Source organism: Pieris brassicae, chromosome 9, assembly GCF_905147105.1.
Source record: "Pieris brassicae chromosome 9, ilPieBrab1.1, whole genome shotgun sequence".
Taxonomy (NCBI): Eukaryota; Metazoa; Arthropoda; class Insecta; order Lepidoptera; family Pieridae; genus Pieris; species Pieris brassicae.
Genome location: NC_059673.1, coordinates 4,056,349 through 4,074,600, shown reverse-complemented (window position 1 = coordinate 4,074,600; position 18,252 = coordinate 4,056,349). Strand labels below are relative to the sequence as shown.

The window sequence follows — 18,252 nt, the reverse complement described above, 5'->3', positions numbered from 1 at the left end:
AGTATGAAGAAAATATTAGTGTAGATACATTATTCAAATACATAATTACATTTGGCTGGAAAATTACTTGACCGATTTGAAAAGTTCTTTCACCGTTAGAGTCTACAATACTTATGATAATCATCAAAGGTAGGGTATAAAAACTTCAATAATGTACCTTAAGGTGTGAAATAAATAAAAATAATAATCTCTATTAAAATAATAAAATATCTGCGTAACCTACTGAGAGTAGAGCAAAGTGGACGTTCAACGACCAATATTTAAAACTTACTTAACTTAACTAAAGCTATCGCGGAATATGGTTTTAATAAACGAGTATAAAGAATATCCATTGCCAAAAATCAACTGCATCACGTACATCACTTTTACACCATCACACAACACAGCCAAAAATAAGTATTACTTAGTTAAATGCATTGAATAATTTTTATTTCATTTTTCCCTTGTAGATGTTTAAACCTTTTTGTAAGTATTATGTATTCCATCTTTGGAGATTTTTAGTATAGAATTGTTTGTTTTTTATATAATTTTTGTTAGTAGGATTATGAAATAAATAATTACAAAATACGAGTGATGTAATTCTGTTTTACAGAACAAAACAATTTCTACAAAAACGTTTAACGTAATTATAAAACAGCAAGTCGTGCCAAACCGGGACGCTAGTACTAAGCCCCGATGCCATAATTTTTCCGTGGCTTATTCCCCACAGGCATTGGGCAACTCGATAAAACAACTTTTATGTATATATATATTATCATGATTGTATTAAAGGAATTCAAAATATGCAAAACTGTGACCTATGGACGCGCCTGACATTGAGAGAGATTTATATGACTATAAAATAAAATTAATTCTTCACAGTCTGATAAATAGTCATCTGTATTAACGGATAAATCGCAATAGTATTCGTATTTTAAATGTAATTTATATCATTATTTGAAGGCCATACATTGGCCTTCCGAGACTCTCATCCCTGAGGTTGTAGGTTCACCAGATAACGTGTTTGCCTATTAGAAAAAACAAATGATCACGAAACAGATACATATATTTGAGGTCCAAACCTTATAGGTTGTTGTACTATATATCCCTTAATTTATTTATTTAATGTATGATCTATCTCCAACTTTAATATTTCTAGATATTATAATAATTCAATATTCATTCGCTCAGACATTGTACCATCGGATTCGGACCAACCGCTTATGTGTTGTTGTTCTGTGACGCGAAATTGATGGTAGTATAAAAATAACAGTTTAATTTACTATGTTATATACTATTTATATATTGCTGCTTGCGTTTAGGATTTTTTTTATCCAAGATATAGTTTTCGATGAGATTCCACACCAGAAAACCCAGTTTTTAATTCATTATTAAAACCTGTTTGAGCAGCTGAGCTACGGATTTCGTATTACGAATATAAAATCGAAACTCCAATATAGAATGCTATCTTACTCATAACGTACCGAAAAAAGGGGGATGGAAATATTTTTTAATAATTCGCTGCAGCGATCTATAATGATTGCGTGTGGAATGCAATGGTAATAAATATGTAAAAATATTTTTGACCTACATATGTAACAATAACTAATATTCTAGAAGCTTCGTGTCAGTTGATATTACAAATTCATACATATTATGAGATGAATTTCGTGAACGGTGAACTACTGTACGGACATATGAGATATGCATTATGGATTCATGAAATTTCACTAAAAAATCCAAACCAATCTATAAAAACGGCTAATTCGAGTATTAATCATTTAGTTATTCCTTGAACTCTAAAGAAGGTTTGTATGGAGAAAAAAATGGGGACATTATTTAAAAAAAATAGTTTTATTTAGGATTTACGTTCCAGAAAAGCAATTAGTTTATGGAAGAGGATACCAAAATATTCCATATGTTGGAATGTTCTTACTAAAAATGACCTTAGTACAAAAACCATATACGGCGAAATGAAGTAACACATACCTAGTAGTAGCAAGCAATATCATTCTTCCTAATCATGAGTCCATGGCCGAATCTTAGATTCTTAAACATAGAAATCTAAAGACTAAATAAACTTTCTTGAAGAAAGTTAATTTTGTATGCAACCATTAAAACGCTGTAGTTTTCATTAACAATACTCTTAAGAAACAGGGCCCGTACTCAGTAACATTATTGTGCTCAGGTCCAATGTAGTTCTCCCCTCTTCGCCCGGTACAAGAACTCATTATTAAAATCGGGATCCTACGGACGCTGGTACAAAACAAAGTTGTACAAAACTTCTAGTTCTTTAAACAATACTTTTAAAAACTTGTTGAATTGCATTGTTAAAATTTTCACAAAAGAGTTCGAGTTTACGTGTATTACAATCTAGCCTATACAATCATTATGGCGTAAGTAATATTATATTGTATTTACAATACTAACAATAGCTCAAACGAAGGTAATGTTCATTAACAGTCTGAGTGTCTATAATGTTTTGTTTGTGTGTAAGAGATACCGCACTTGCACTTATTCACTACACTATGTTTATAACCTCAAAAGGTTGAGTATTCTTAAGGCGTCTTTGGCTGTTATATCAAAACGTTTGAATACCTCAGCATTCATGGTTATGTAGACCGTTTAAGTGAGCTAAGGCAAAGTGTTTCGCCGTATTTAGGATTGTATTAAGATCCTTGAATACTTTCATTTTTAATATACCACGGTGGCCTATATGTGTGTGATATTACCAAATGATATCGTTTGGTTTTAATTAACAAATTATATGTTAAAAAGTAATAAAATACTCATATAGTAAATACCATTTAAATGTCAACCACATATTTTTCCATCAACATTCGATGAAACTTAGTCAAATGGACAACAAACCATACAGATGAGTCATTTTTCTGTCACGTTTTTGTAATGTTCTTATTGCAGTCGTTCCACAACTGATGGTTTTCTGAGGCAGTTTTTGCCGCGCACCACCACTATGTGGAACCTGCTGCCTACTCAAGTATTTCCGAACCAATTCGACTTAGGGTCCATCAAGAAAAGAGCGTACCAATTCTTGAAAGGCCGGCAACGCGCTTGGCATTTTGGTGAGCCTCCTGCCCCTTGTCTCCTATTACATACAAAAAAAGAAAAAAATACGGGGCTTGGTGGAATAGTTTCAACCGGATGTGGACGATGTTGTCTTGTTTGGACTGACTCGCCTTGTTTGATATTTTAATAAATAAAAATCTTTGAAGTAATCTAGTATGCATAGCTCGTATCTACCTAATCGGTGTACTCATTGTACTATTGTTTATAGGCAGAGCTAAAAAATGAATACAAATATATAGTTTATCGAGTATGTGGACTCAAAAGGTATAGGAAATATAATAGGAAGTTATCACGTGCTGGTTTGTGACCATACAAACACCTTAATTACATAGAAGAAAAACGAAAAAAAAGTAGCTCACACTGCCAAAAGGCTCGCAAGTGTTTCTTGATTAATTTTTATTTGTTTATCAGGTTTTCGTATAAATAACAGCTCATAGTGATGAAACTTAAGAAAATTATTAGGAATTAAATTTGAATATCTCTAAAATCTATCTCAATTCGTTTGATCTGTCAGCGAGTTTTGATCTTGAAATAGTAATTAGTGGTATTTCCGCAATCGAACAGCTCGCTGAGTCTAATAAATTAATTATTTACTTCGAAATCTTAACCAAAACCGGAATATCAACTTTGAATCTTTAATGGAAGCTAATGCATATATACAAAATGAAATACACATTATTTGATATGTTATATTCACCCAAAGTGTGTTATCATAATACTCTTATAAATAAGTAAAACAAATATATGTTGCAAATATTAATAATAATATGAAATATATCTTAGGAAAATACCGCATTAACGCTTAGCTGACGATTGACATCCAGTTCTATTGTTTACAGCCGGTCATCCAACGTGTGCAATCTGTATTCAAGTTATGCTCCAGCCATTAAATACTACGCTAAACGCATTCTAACTACCCAACCACTGTACCATACAAAATATTATATACTAGAAGAAACTGAACCTAAATCACTAATTTCGTTCTCGATATATGGAGTACTATTCTGAGTAACTGCTTCAATGTATGGAATCGTCTGTTCTTCACTTTCTGCTTTAGCTTCATTCTCTACTAACGAAATTGAAGGGGTAGTAATATCGGAGGAAGCCTCCACGTTTTCAGTCGTTATTACGTCCACTATAATTTCTTTTGTTTCTAGCGTGGTAAACACAGGATGTTCTGTAGTTATTTCAGGTACCACGACCGTAGTTATTTCAGGTGCAACGGTGGTAGTTATTTGAGGTACAGCGGTGGTAGTAATTACAGGTACTGTGGTGGTAATTATTGTATCGACCACAGCGGCTGGTGTAGTAAACACTTTTGAGATTTCTGTTACTTCCTCGCAATTTACAGTAGTAACCTGAATTTTATCGTCACTTCTATCTTTGTTTATGTAGTTATTGTTAAATATCATAATAGGAACTTTTCTATCATCATACACGACTTCTGTGTACAACCCTTTGTTAGGCGTAGTTACAACTAAGTAATTATCACTATAGAACTTTGCATACACGTCACTGGTATTAGCGTTGATTGGAAGAGTGGCCGTATATAAAAATTCACTAGCAAGATCTCGATCGTCGTGCACGGATTTTCTGGATCCTTCAATTGTAACATATCTTCCCTTAACTTCAACAGTTATTTCATCCACATTGTATTGATCAGCCTTAATTATTATATTTGTATATTTATCACCAATTTCAATTTTTGGTCCAATATCAACGAGACTCGGGAACAGTTCAATAATTGGTTTGAATATACTGAACAAAGGGAGTGTTGAGTAAGAGCTTTCTTTTTTTTCGTCTAGTATTAATCCTTGCGGTATTGAAGGTTTATCGGCCGGAAATGCATTGACTGCAGTGAAAAGCGCTAAAGCGATTATACAATTTCTTATAGACATTTTGCGACGACCGTTTTTAAAATATTAGCTAAAAAAACTGGCGGCCGCGTGATTGCAGAAGGTTATATATCAAGAGAGGTATCAAAAACCGGCCGAGTGACGTCGCAGCAGATTTTCGTCGATAAAGTAGTATGGCGTTTTTTTTTATCGGACTCGTGCGATTCTCAGTTTATTTTCAGTCCGTGTATTGAACTTATAAAAGCGGTTGTTCCAAACTTTTTTTGGTCAGGCCATTATGGAATGCTGATAACATATGACACATACGGAGGAGTATTTAGTGACTGGAAAATTTAGCTATAATATTCATAAGATTAAATAAAAAAAGATTACGATAATCGCGTTTATATGATTACATTTATTTATTTTGCCATCTACAAAATACCTAATTATTAGACATACCATTACTAGTAGTACTAGCATTTAGACAATGAAAGTTGCTTACGTAGTTTATTATTATGAGCACTGTACTGAAACGCATGGTTTAACTTTGTACATACGCTTATTTTACGCATTACATCTTGAATACACTCAGACAAAGATAATACAGAGTTATTTTCTCAGTTATGATCATAGGATATGATTGACACATTATTACGTACACGAATAACGTAAATCATATTAGGAAATATGAAAAATATAACGTATACAAAATCACTAATAAAACACAATACTATTCCAAAGGAACTATGTACTAACAATATGTTTTTTCCTATTTTACGGGGACAGTTGAATTAGCCTCTCAATTAATGCGACATTAATTTATGTTTTTTAGTTAGACATTGAAGTATTACACATAAACTTTAACACCTTTTTTGCGATTAACTTGATAGTATTCGAACTTGTTATTGCTATGACAATTACTATATTCTTGGCGAATACTTCAAAATCATATTCTAAACAAAAACCACGTAACTGTGTAGCATTATTTTAAATATTGATCAGACTACAAACTTTGTTATTATATTCTGGAGTTGTATTGAACTAGTAGCTTGAGCGTGAGACTCTAAGGTAGTGAGTTCAAGGCCCGGTTGTGCCTTAAAATTCGATTGTACAGTGAAAATAAACATCGTGAGGAAACTCGAATTTGGACAACTAGTAGTACTTTAGACGTATACTGGATTATAACGCTGGTATGCTGACCATGCCCCATACAACCAATACTAACATTGCAACTAACAACGAATCGTTACTAACTCTAACTAAATCTACATATGGGCTTGATCTGAAATAATTAAAGTTATAATAAAATAATTTAAAAATAAAATGTAAGGAATAATTGTAAAAAGTATTACAGCCAAGTATCGCAATACGAGAAACTGATGCCAGCGAGTACACAGGGGACAAACTATTTTTTTTTATTCTTACATAATATAAATTAAAGTTAATACAAATAATTCACAGTTCTTAAACAATGTTACACAATTACATTCAATAGTTCTAGTTCAATCTTCAGCCCACACAGGCCATTAGGATAATCGGCATAGTTATGACTTTCATAATAGACATATTTGTTCACTTCTTATGATTGGCCTGTTTTTCTTGACTCGCCCATCAAGAAAAGCTAGAAAAATAGTTCATCAGTGTATTTACTGTTGCTCGAGGCATAATCTATGTGACGTATGAAATAGTTTAAATATTTACTCTATGGCTAAGTTGGTAATGTACATAAATAGCAACTTTAGGTCCGGGGATCAAGTCCCAGCGAAAAAATATCCTAAAATATATTCCATTCATAATGTTTACATATATGTAAAGAAATAATAAGTATAAATTTTATTTTTACAGCATGTGCTTTAGTCACATTTAGTTAAGTCCTTTTAAAATAAACCTATGTTGAGATTTACGAATTACAAAGACCAATACATACTGACATACAGTAGTGATTTGATTTCTAAACAACTTAAATTTATGACCAACACAATGTTGATTGTTTGGAAATATAAAGAACCTATTTTGCTGACACCTAAAACCTAGTTTATTCTTTACTTTACGTCACCGCAAGCGAACAAACAATTGTTTAAGTATGACACATATGCTTTTGAGAAGTAGTTCATGTAAATTTTAATTTCATACAACAGTTTTATACTAAAGAAAACTGTACGAGTATTTCTTAGTTAAAATGCTTTATTGACATATATGTGCCAATTGTTCAAAATTATAAATAAATAGTATTTCAGTAATATAAAGACTGCAAAACGACAATATTTCTTTTTTTAATTGTATTTTTAAATTTAGAACATAATTAGCTTTCAACCGGTTTGAGTGTTTTGTTATAAAATGGAGTGTTGTTTATAGATATTTTATTTTAACACTACAGATCGTTATTTATTTAGATATTTCTTATATATTGTACCTTCGATGCTTGCCTGGAAAAGTTAGTGATCGATAACGTTCAACTTTATCGCTTAGTTACGACAGTTTTAATGAATACTTGTTTTATGTTCGCGAACATGTGTACCACATCTTTACCAGTTCAACGGTAAAGTGTGTCAGATCTTTGTTAATACATCGGTTACTGACAGTGACTGTTGAATACGCAGCTTTCACCGAGATAACAATGCAAATTTTCCGGTTGAAATTTTCTTTAAAAAATATTTAAAAATTTGCATGTGAATATTCTTCTATAAATACTTGTTTTATATTATATTTTTACTAAAAAAAACAGTTTCACTAAAAAGCCCTTGGTTCAGCAAGTGGGTGATCAGCCATTTGTGCCTGAAAAGCGTTTTAGTTTTCTTCTCAGTACGGGTGGGCATTAAATGCGTTTATAGAAAAAAAGTTACTAGTTTTTTAAGTATCGTGATTCAAACACATGACCTCGGGGTTGAGAGGCCTATAGTCAAGCCACTTGTCTGGTACTGCATCCAACTAGAACGATAATACCAGGCATCCCCTTACAGTCTCTTTATGAAACCTTATTACCTCCATTGTATTTTTTATACGAACTGGAAACCATTTTTTAGTCCTTGTTTCCCGGTGTTTAAAAGATACTGTTGGAATAATAATGAATATAATTTCCATTAAATCTTGTAACTGTAATGATCCTGTTATTGAAGCTGAATAAAACATTTCGTAATTATCAATCTCAATTTAGGCTGTGGCGATACAACCAAACCTGGACTTCAGATTTATTTTATCTCTTTCGTATTTCTAAAAGGGACTTGTCGACTTTTCATCGGGAGGCCGTTTCTGTCAGGTTGTTTTCTCCGTATGAGCGAGTTGCTAAGCGTTACCATATAGGTAACAAATTAATTAAATTCATAGCTAGCTAAATACGTCATTCTATGTACACAAAGGCAGACAAACGAGCCTCACTCGTCTACAAAATTCAAACTTTAATCATTATTTTTCATTATATTGTTAAATTTTAAATTTATTAAATTATGCTAAAAGTTTATCCATAATGATTTAGTTTCGTTATCAAAGGGATAGAATGACCTTTAACTTTTAAGCCGAACCCTATTTACATGGAATCATAATAAAACAATAAAAAAAGGTTTAACGATAACATTAATGAAATACGGATTACAAAAAAATCATTTATTAAAATACTGATTTTAAATACATTCTTATACTAAATATCACTCAGGGCTGTACTTCATTGGCTGCACTATTATCCAATTCATTTAAGGTCGGGCTGGCTGTTGTCGGTTCACGGTCGGCTTCGGTAACATCTTTTTTATCCTCTACAGCAGTTGTTACACCAGTTTTCTCGGTATTGTACGCCACATTGGTTTCCGTAATTGGCACTATGAGTTTTTCAACCTTTTCTTCGCTCGGCCCATTCAACAGAACCAAAACTTCGAGTACTGAATCAGTATACAATTTTGCGGTGATGTCTTGAGCACTTGAGTTCACGGGTAGGGAGTATGTGTACAAGAAATGGCGTGCGAGCAGGTCATGGTCATCCTTCTTCACTTCATGGGTGCCTTGGATGATGATGAAGTCGTTTTTCACCTCAACTTTTAGATCTTCCGGTTTATAGCTGTCGACGTTAACGATAATTTTGAAGTTTTTGTCGTCCACTTCGATTTTGGGGCCGAAGTCCGCAATGTTGGGGAAGAGGTCCCATATCGGAGAAAAGAAGTTCATGAACGGGAATTTGGGGAATGTAAACCATGGCGCACTTTCTTCGAATTCCTCTGGTATAGCTGGGTGCGTCGGCTTGTCGCTGGATGGGAAAGCAGCTGCCGTAGCGCACAGCGCGAATATCGCGAATAATCGCGGTGATATCATTGTTAACGTGTGTCACTCACAGGTAAGGTATAAACACTGTTTGCGGCGTATGAGGCGTGGGCTTTATAGAAGTGGTGGGGGGTACCGAGGCAAGCGCATCGCTGCACCGGCCGCTCTGACGTGCATCAAAGTATAATAATAATAGATACGTTTTTTGCATATAAGTAGAAAATAACACAAAAAATTATTATATTTATAAACCATTTAAATTAGTGTAAATTAGTCATAAGTGGTAAGTGTAAAATTTAAAAATTGTCTTCCCCTTATTAAAGACTGTAAGTTGTGTTATTGGACGCTTTCTTACTTACTTATACATATGTATTAGTAACTTATCAGTCTTTATTTAGGCTACACAGTAATATTTCATAAATAATATATTTGCTTATTTCCCAGATAAAATCAATTTATGATAAAAATCAATCTTTGAGAGGAAATAAGACAAATTTGTTTCTCTTCCAACAGCGCGGTAATCGGATCTGATGTTTTTATACATTTTCATTTCCGTATAACTTGTCTACAATGTGGGTAATTTTTCTTTTGTAACGCAAAAAGTAAAGTTCTTATGAATTAACTTATCAGTACTTATGATTAATAAACTTAAATTAATTTGATAATTAAAATATGACTTGATTTATAGTAGACATTTTGCTTATTGCAGGCATCGCAGAAAAGGTCTTAAATTAATAAATTTAACACAAATAATTTTGTATGTAACATCTGTACGATATTTTAATATTTGTCCGTGGCCTTGTAAGGTTGTTCTAGAGCCGTCCACAGCTCGTTTACCTAAACAATACGTGGATCTTGGGCCAACGTGACTTCACGACATCTGACTCAGCTCATATAATCATGTTTTTCATTATTCTTCCATTTTTAAAATTTAAATTTCGATTTTAATTAGTTTCGGTAGATTTTTTTTTGTAATGTTCATCCCGTCATATTGGTAACGTAATTGTATTTTAAATTTGTTGTGTACTAGCAAGTCGTAACCGTGGTAATAGACTTTTAGCCTAACTAGTATTAGAGAAATATTTAAGAGTGAGTTGGATGATTTTACGCAACTGCAGGGTCAATTATGACGCAGTTGTATAGATTACTGAGCGACTTGATATTCGGTATAATATATATCCTAATATTTTATGCGTTGGAGAATAAATATATATACATGACATATTTCCACACGAATAAAGTTGAGAACAACCCTTTCTATATTATTAAAAACAAATGCTCTTCTTCTTTTAGTACCTCTCCATTACTGAAGGTTGGCCATGCTTTCTTCCTTCTACAAATACAGCGTTTACCCTGGATTTTACCCATTAAAATTAATTGAAGGAGGTGGTAGTGATCATGTACGAACACGTGGCCCAGGTACGCAACTACCCAATGTTTAATTTTCTGCATAATTTTTTTCGACATTCCTACTCGTTTCAGAAACTTCCCGTTAGAGACCTTCTGAATCCAGCTTATACGAAGCATGCGACGATAGTTCCACATCACAAATGCTTCTAAGCGCCGGCAGAAGATACCCTCTTTAATTGCTCATCTGATGTTAAATAAACCCACCGCCTATGATCAGAAGGATCCCGAGTGTGTTGCTGGCCTTCAGCTATTATGATAAAACATAAAAATCTATTGAAATTATTCATACAATACACTAACGTAACCCCTGAATAATAGTAATAAAATATAATGGCGTCTTATGACTCAATGGTTCGAGGAAAGGAAATCAAGTTACGAGGAAAATTACGGCGCATTTACTTAATGGGTCTATTGGCGAGAATAATATTTCTTTGTCATTAAATTCACTTATAGATTCCTATTGAAACTATATTTCTAAAGGTACTAGTCATATTGTCATTGGTAAATGCATATGTTTAAGCGACAAGTAGAACGTTTAGTAGTTTATATAATTTATTTATAATCTGAAAAGAAACTCGAGAATGTTTATTTCCTAAACGAGATCCCCAGGACCCATGGTCATTACGACCTCTCCAATAACGGCTTAAGAGGTCTGAAAGCCTCGGGACTACAAAGGATATGAAATTATTTTCCAAATAATATTGAATATTTTTTTCAGTCGAGTTATTTTTATACAAAAAATATATATACAAAACATCAATCAATCTTTGCGGAAATTCAATTTAAGGTAATGTAAATTACCTATTAATAAATGAATGAACAACAATAGAGTGTCGAGACACGTAAATGAAACCCCAACCTCCGATGTTCGGGCGAGTACCACCCCACTCAGCCGTTGAGATACTCCCTCCCCACCATGGGTAGTAAAGTGCTTATCAGAGCCATTGGAGATTTTGATATTAAACTGCCTGTCTGACTGGAAAAAAACAATACACGTAACGTTTGTATAAAGTAAAACAAGCTAACATAACAAACAAAAAGTGGTTTACTAGTCTGAATTAGATTTATTTTCGGAAGTTGTGGGGAGGTTCTCTTTTGTGGAGTGATCTGGCTCTTAAATCTTGAGCTTTTCCCCTTCTCCACCTTTATTTGCGCTAATACAAAATTAAAGTTCTTTAAAAGGTATATAATCCTATAGAAAGTTCCTAACTTATAACATTGAAACAAATCTCTTTTCAAACCAAAACGATAATTACTATAAAAACATGCAAACTTGATTTTCTCTAAAGAAAACGGCTTGCATTTTCCTTATCGTCTTGCGCTTTCAAAAAGAAAACGACACTTTCTTACTCATATCTTATCAATGACTTGCTTCATATTACAAGACTGACTAAATGCACTGCGATTATAAAATGTTTTGAAGAAATACACTGAATAATTTTATTTAAAAATAAATCATACATATATTTTTATTTTGTCTAATAATATTCAAAGACAAAATCTAAAGACAAATTTAACATTACGGGCAAGTCTGACTTATGACTAATAAGTAATTTAAAACTTATCTAATTTACTAAAATGGATATTTAACTTAAGAAAGTGTTTAATAACTTTATATTAAGGGGAAGACACTCTGTTCTTGTGTCCTATTTTATGAAATCTGTTATTTTTGTAAACCATAAAAATGTATATACACATTTGAAACAAAACATTTTTACCTTCATTTCCTTTCATTAAATTGTCCTGTCAGCAATAAAAACCTAAAAATCTAATTAAGTCACGGTAAAACTAATTATTTTATTAAGACACTAAATTATCTTACACAAAAACCTACAAAATAATAATTAAAAATGTATAAATGATATAGACCAAAAAAACTGAAGCTGGCCCCAGTGGTAGAGTACCTTTAGTACTGACAGCATTTCCAAACTTATTCCTTAAGCGAGGAAAGTACCAGCTCTGGGGTTACCGGTACTATGAAGGTACCTGTCTAGTGTGATAATTAAATAAAGTTTTTTTTTAAACAAAATTAATTAATAATTTAATCCTTTCGATTTTTTAAACGCGATATAAAAATATAGAAACCAATATTCGTTGTTCAAATTTACGTTATAAGATAAACAAAGATACTTCCTGTGTTTATACAAAGATTATTTAGACATTACTCTCAATAGTTAAAAAGTAATATTTCACTCTAAAATTCCCTTCCCTTACAGGCTGTAAGCCATACATGACACACACACGCAGTCTTCCAAAATTAAATTAAGAAAGTTAAATAATTCCCTAAGTTGCATTATTAATTACGTATAATTGGATTTTATCTTTCTTCGTTAACTTTTTTGTTCCTATTTCATCCGTAGGTAAACAACTGTTTACATAACACAATAATAATGCGAAGTAATAAAACGAGATATATCTTTAGGACCATTAATTCATATTTATAACAGAATATATATTATCTGCATACTTTGTATTAATTTTAAGTCATACATATATTTTTCCCGATCTACTGCCATTGTGTCCAGGGATTTTTACCATCTCTTACATTTATGGTACGCGTCTCGCGATATGCGTCCCGGCTACATCGGTAATATTATTATTTATATACCCCGAGTCCCGTTCTTTCATTTTTGTTTGTCTCCATCAGTTATTAAATAATTTTTCGCAGAACCGTTTCCGACACGGTCTATACCTTATTGACATGTCCTGTACGCCGTTACGGTCTACCATAATCTGTGTTTGTTGCTCCAGGTCTTGCCTGGACGGTGCGAATATTGGCCTTCCAGTTCTAGTTGGTTAACCATTATTGTATGTACATGTTGGGCTCGTTTTCATTTTAAACCTATGCAGTCATATAGTATATACATGCTGCTAGCTTTGGGAAAGCCACATATTGCTAAAACAATTGCTCCAGCCCTTATCAGTAATGAGGTTTTGTTCCGCGATCTTAAGATTTCCATCAGCTCCAAGGAAATTGAGATAACTAATTCTTAATTGCCTACGTTGGAATCGTTGTCGCTATTGGAAGCTACAGTTTACGGGCGCAGTTTATCGTTAAACAGAACGAAATGAGCTAGCAGACCTCACCCTGCTCAGCCCCTGATGTCGAATTATTCAAGTATGTACATGACAGATATCTCCAATCTTAGTCGCGATAAATGGCCTAGACATAACCGTCAAAATAAGTAAATAAATTCTAACAAATTGTGATTTTTGTATAATAATAATAGCTTATCAATATACTTCTTTGGTAACGTGAATCATCTCTACACGAAGAACATTTACTTAATGACATTTTAATAACCGCTGTGTTAGAATTATTATTCTAAATCATAGGAAAACATCATTTATCGAGTTATGTAACCTAACATTAGTTAATTTACATATATTTGTTTTACTTGAAGACAATAAATTGTAACACGTCAGTTTTGCTTGAGATACTAAAGTATCTTGTACACTCATAAATAGTAATATAACCTCGTTTTCAATAATGAACACATCAGTTCTGTAACCAAACATTAGTAAAGTTACATATGTGTATTTTAGTTAAAAATAAAAGCGCAAATGTTAACAATCTTACACTCTAAGACAATAAATTGTAAAACGTCAGTTTTTCTTGAGATGTTTTGTTTTTTATACACTCATAATTGTACATCACCTCGTTTTCGATAATGTATAATAGGTCGACATCGCTTATATCTTTTATAGGTAACAGAGGTTTTTTTTAAGTCCGTTTAGCGTCGACAACGCACTACGCATAATTTTGTGTTATAAGCCGTTATTTAAAACAATTAAAGTCTCTTGACATCCAGCTTTAAACAAAGACTTTCATTTGTTTGAACATCCCTCTGCTGACGAGCTTGCGAGAAGACGCTTCGGAATGATGCCTGCTGGTCCATACCCGCTCCCCCCTTTGCCCTTCTCGCTAGTGCGAAGCTGGATTCGCCAGAAATCCGCTGAACTCCAACATCGGCAATGGTCGTGAAGTGCGGACTACAAACAGAAAATGTCTCTGCTAGCAGTGAACCCGCAACTGATAAAGCGACTTCTAAGCTAAATAGAACCAATCTCAAATCAAAAATATGGACAATTACAGGCCATTTTCTCCTTAATAAACATCTTTTTGTCCTAAGTGCGACAGACAGCCCCTTGAGCAGAGGCTGTTTCAGCGCAGAGGAATCAGTCACCCACGTAGTCCTGGATTGCAAGGTTGTGGCTAAATAACGTGCAAAAATTCTCGGAGCAGTGAGGTCGCTCCGTGAAGTCTGTGAAGTGCCCAGGAGACTTCTGTACTTCTGGAAGGAGCTATGCTGGCTACATTAGCTAGGACTTTACGCGCAACGGACCAACTATTAGTCTAAGTGCGGAAATTGAAGATCCCCCCGAACTAAATTATCGCGAAACTTTAATTCGAAATCGATCCAAGCTACAAACGCAATACCTAAATTTAGAATCATATTTCTTTTAAATTCAAGTATTTCAAATAAGTTTCGTTGCTTAAAGATGGGCTTAAGATTTTGGTATATATTATACGAGATTGTATATTAAATATAATATTTAAAAATGAAAAAATCAGAACGTCGTAATGGTAGGTACGACCCTAGAGTGTAAATTAAAATCAAGCAAAGCAGTGTCATCGATTCATTTTGATTTTAAATATTTCGGATGCTGCACACCAAATATTTTAAAAAAATACTCCAAATAGTCGTTGGATGGACGTTGCCCCAGTCTAACCCCCGTGACTAAAGTCGAGAAGTTGTATATATTCTGTAGTATACAAGCTACAAGTTTTCTTTGGGACTAAAATACATGAAAGTAATGTATCAGCCTCTCATTGTTGGTCCGTAACGGTCAGTTTTATGAAGGAGATTACAAGGTATGTAATATATGTATAACTTTCAAAATTCTTTACACAGGTTCAACTTTAAACAGGTTTTTTAGGCTGATGCGTTGTGACACTTGCGATAATGGGGACACTCACCCTGCTTTAAAAGTATATTTTGAATCATGTATTAAAATGCCATTTCATACAATTAATTTTTGAATCAAGATTTTTTAACTGATTCTAATAAGTTTTTCGAGTCAAAATAACTATAGATAAAAATATCATTAATATTCTGTATATTGTATATTACCGAATTTTACTATAAACACAAAGTAGTAGTAGTAAGTAGTGTTAGGGTAACTAGAGGAAAACGAGATCGATAGAAAATACCTACTCAGTACTGATACCATCCCTAGTGGTATTATTTATTCAACATATGTCTAAAAAAAACAACTTGTAAAGGTTGGAAAACGAAACCTTTAGCGAAACCGATTATAAAAAAACATAATAATGATACCCATAAATATCTAAATAAATAAATTTATAAAAAAGGCAACTAAATACTTATCAAACAGAGAGGCCCAAAAAAGCGATCAAAAGATCATGATTATTTTTAAAAAGGTTGTAAAAAATGACTAAATGTATATGAAGTATTTATTGTTTATGTAGTTATTATTAAAGATTATTAAAAGTGTTCGTAGCTATGCAAGTGAGTATAGGGTTCTTTGAATTAAAATAAATAAATTTTCAAACAAGTTAGTTTAACAAAACCACATCGCTGCGGCCCGTTGTGTTAAAGTTAAATATATAAATTTAATGGCATTTCAAATAAATGTCTATCAAATAAATTATTACAAATACCTTTATGATAGACAGCTGAATACTTAGTTTTACGTATTTTTAGTACCTAATATGTATAATTGATTTTATGAAATTTGTTTAGCTGACTTTTAAAGATTATCAATTTTGAAGACATACCGATCATCCGGATAAGGTACATGCCAGTAGTAGTACCGTACAACCTTCACCAAAATCGGTTCAGTGGTTGAGATGTGGCCGAGGTAAATAATAAATTACATTGTTCACAGATATCAAATATCTGTGAACGATGTATGTAGCCGGCTTAATTTTTTAAATTACTTACAACTTAATAAAATAATATATCAATATTTAATCTCTTTACCGGTTTGTAAACAGTTACACTACACAAAAAGTATACAAAGAAACAATAATTAATGATAAACACACGTAATTTAATACGGAACACGAAATCTATAATTAATTGTCAGTCACAAAGAATGCCAAACATCTTCTTAAGGCTTAATGATATAGTTCTGTGATATTTTTTTTTAATATTCTCCTCTCAATGTTTTCCTTCAGCGTATGAGCGAATTTTAAATACGCACAAAGAAAAGGCCATTGGTCCACAGCCGAGTATGAAATCTCATCACCACACACTTGCCGAATGGCTAGAGATACATCGAATACTCTGTAACAAATTTTGACTACTAAGCAATTTATATAGTAGGCACGTTAAGCTTCAGGATTTTAACTTTATAAAATCAGAATTATTTTTTTTACTAGCTACAAATTGTTAAAATAAATTCGCCTGTTAAAAAATAGTCATATCACAAAATCATGTAGAAAAAAATTAACGCTTTTAAATTTATAGTAACTGCCAGGTCATAAATTAAGTAGAACTGGCAACTCTACGTCACACTTTTAGAACGCCAAGTTCGTATTATCTCCATGAGATTTAAAAGTTTATTTATTTACGTTATTTTGTTTTATGAAAACGTATGGATCGCGGTAAACACAAATTCAGTGTATTGTTTAAAATACTTTCACGCCAAATAATACGTATAAATAAACTAAACACTTTTGCCGAATACTCGGTTCATTAGCAACCGAGTTATCCGGTATTTCGCCGAATCCGATTATATTACCTGTTACAAGTCTAATTAATACGCAGCTAATTTAATATGCTTGAGTTTCCGGAGTTGGTATTCCACAAAAATGTTTTATTAATGAATGAAACATTAATCATTAATAATGAATTGCTCCATACTTTATAAGCTTACAATAAATCCTAAATAGCAAATGAATATTTTGTCCTTGTCATTCTCGTGTTGCCACAAATAAATAGACAATACAAACCACTTAAGTTATTAGGGCTAGTATGTATATAATATTTGTTATATGTGATTACAAAACGATTTTTATGTGCCGTTTTAATATGATGCATGTATAGATTAACGTTTATTAATTTAAATGATGATGTGGTGTGGCTCTGTCATGCACACGGTCGTGTGACTACGGATAATTCATAGGTTTCATTTTTTAAATTAAATACTTTTATTTATGAATTTAGGATAAAAGCAAGTCGATAAATTTTGGTGACAGCTGATGCTTAAATGACATCGTAGCTTCTACCAGTCAAAAGATATGCTAATTACAAATCTCGATACGGAGCAAAACAGCGGCGCTTAACCGCGCGCGTCATGCGTCACTGTTTTCGCTTATCATGATTAATTCTATGGTCCTTCAGCTATCCAGTGATATAAGTTTGGATGAAGAGAAAATCGAATTGCAACGATAAAAGTATTTCTCAATTTTGTTAACATTAGGTGAGTTTGTTTCGTTTCTACACCAAACACCTTATTCAAAGGTAATAATTTATCACTACGATAACATAACAGGGCAAAAAGAAGATAGAGATCTCTACTTGTTCTCTAATAAAGAGAACAATTAAACTGATTAAGGTTCTAATTCGCTTCTCAAGTCATAATTTCGTCTTGAGCGCTGTCAAATATATCACACTTCATATATTTTTTATGTTTAAAAGGGGCAAACAAGCTACATGCGCGT

At 32.7% G+C, this 18,252-nt stretch overlaps 1 protein-coding gene across 1 annotated transcript; it reads right to left on the bottom strand.

The window, feature by feature from the left end:
- Window positions 1-8,489: 8,489 nt before the first annotated feature.
- LOC123714677 (heat shock protein 23-like) lies at window positions 8,490-9,252 on the bottom strand. The gene has a single exon (XM_045669042.1). It carries the CDS (start codon window positions 9,198-9,200, stop codon window positions 8,550-8,552), a length of 651 nt encoding a protein of 216 aa, XP_045524998.1. The 5' UTR covers window positions 9,201-9,252; the 3' UTR covers window positions 8,490-8,549.
- Between the last annotated feature and the right edge of the window lie 9,000 nt (window positions 9,253-18,252).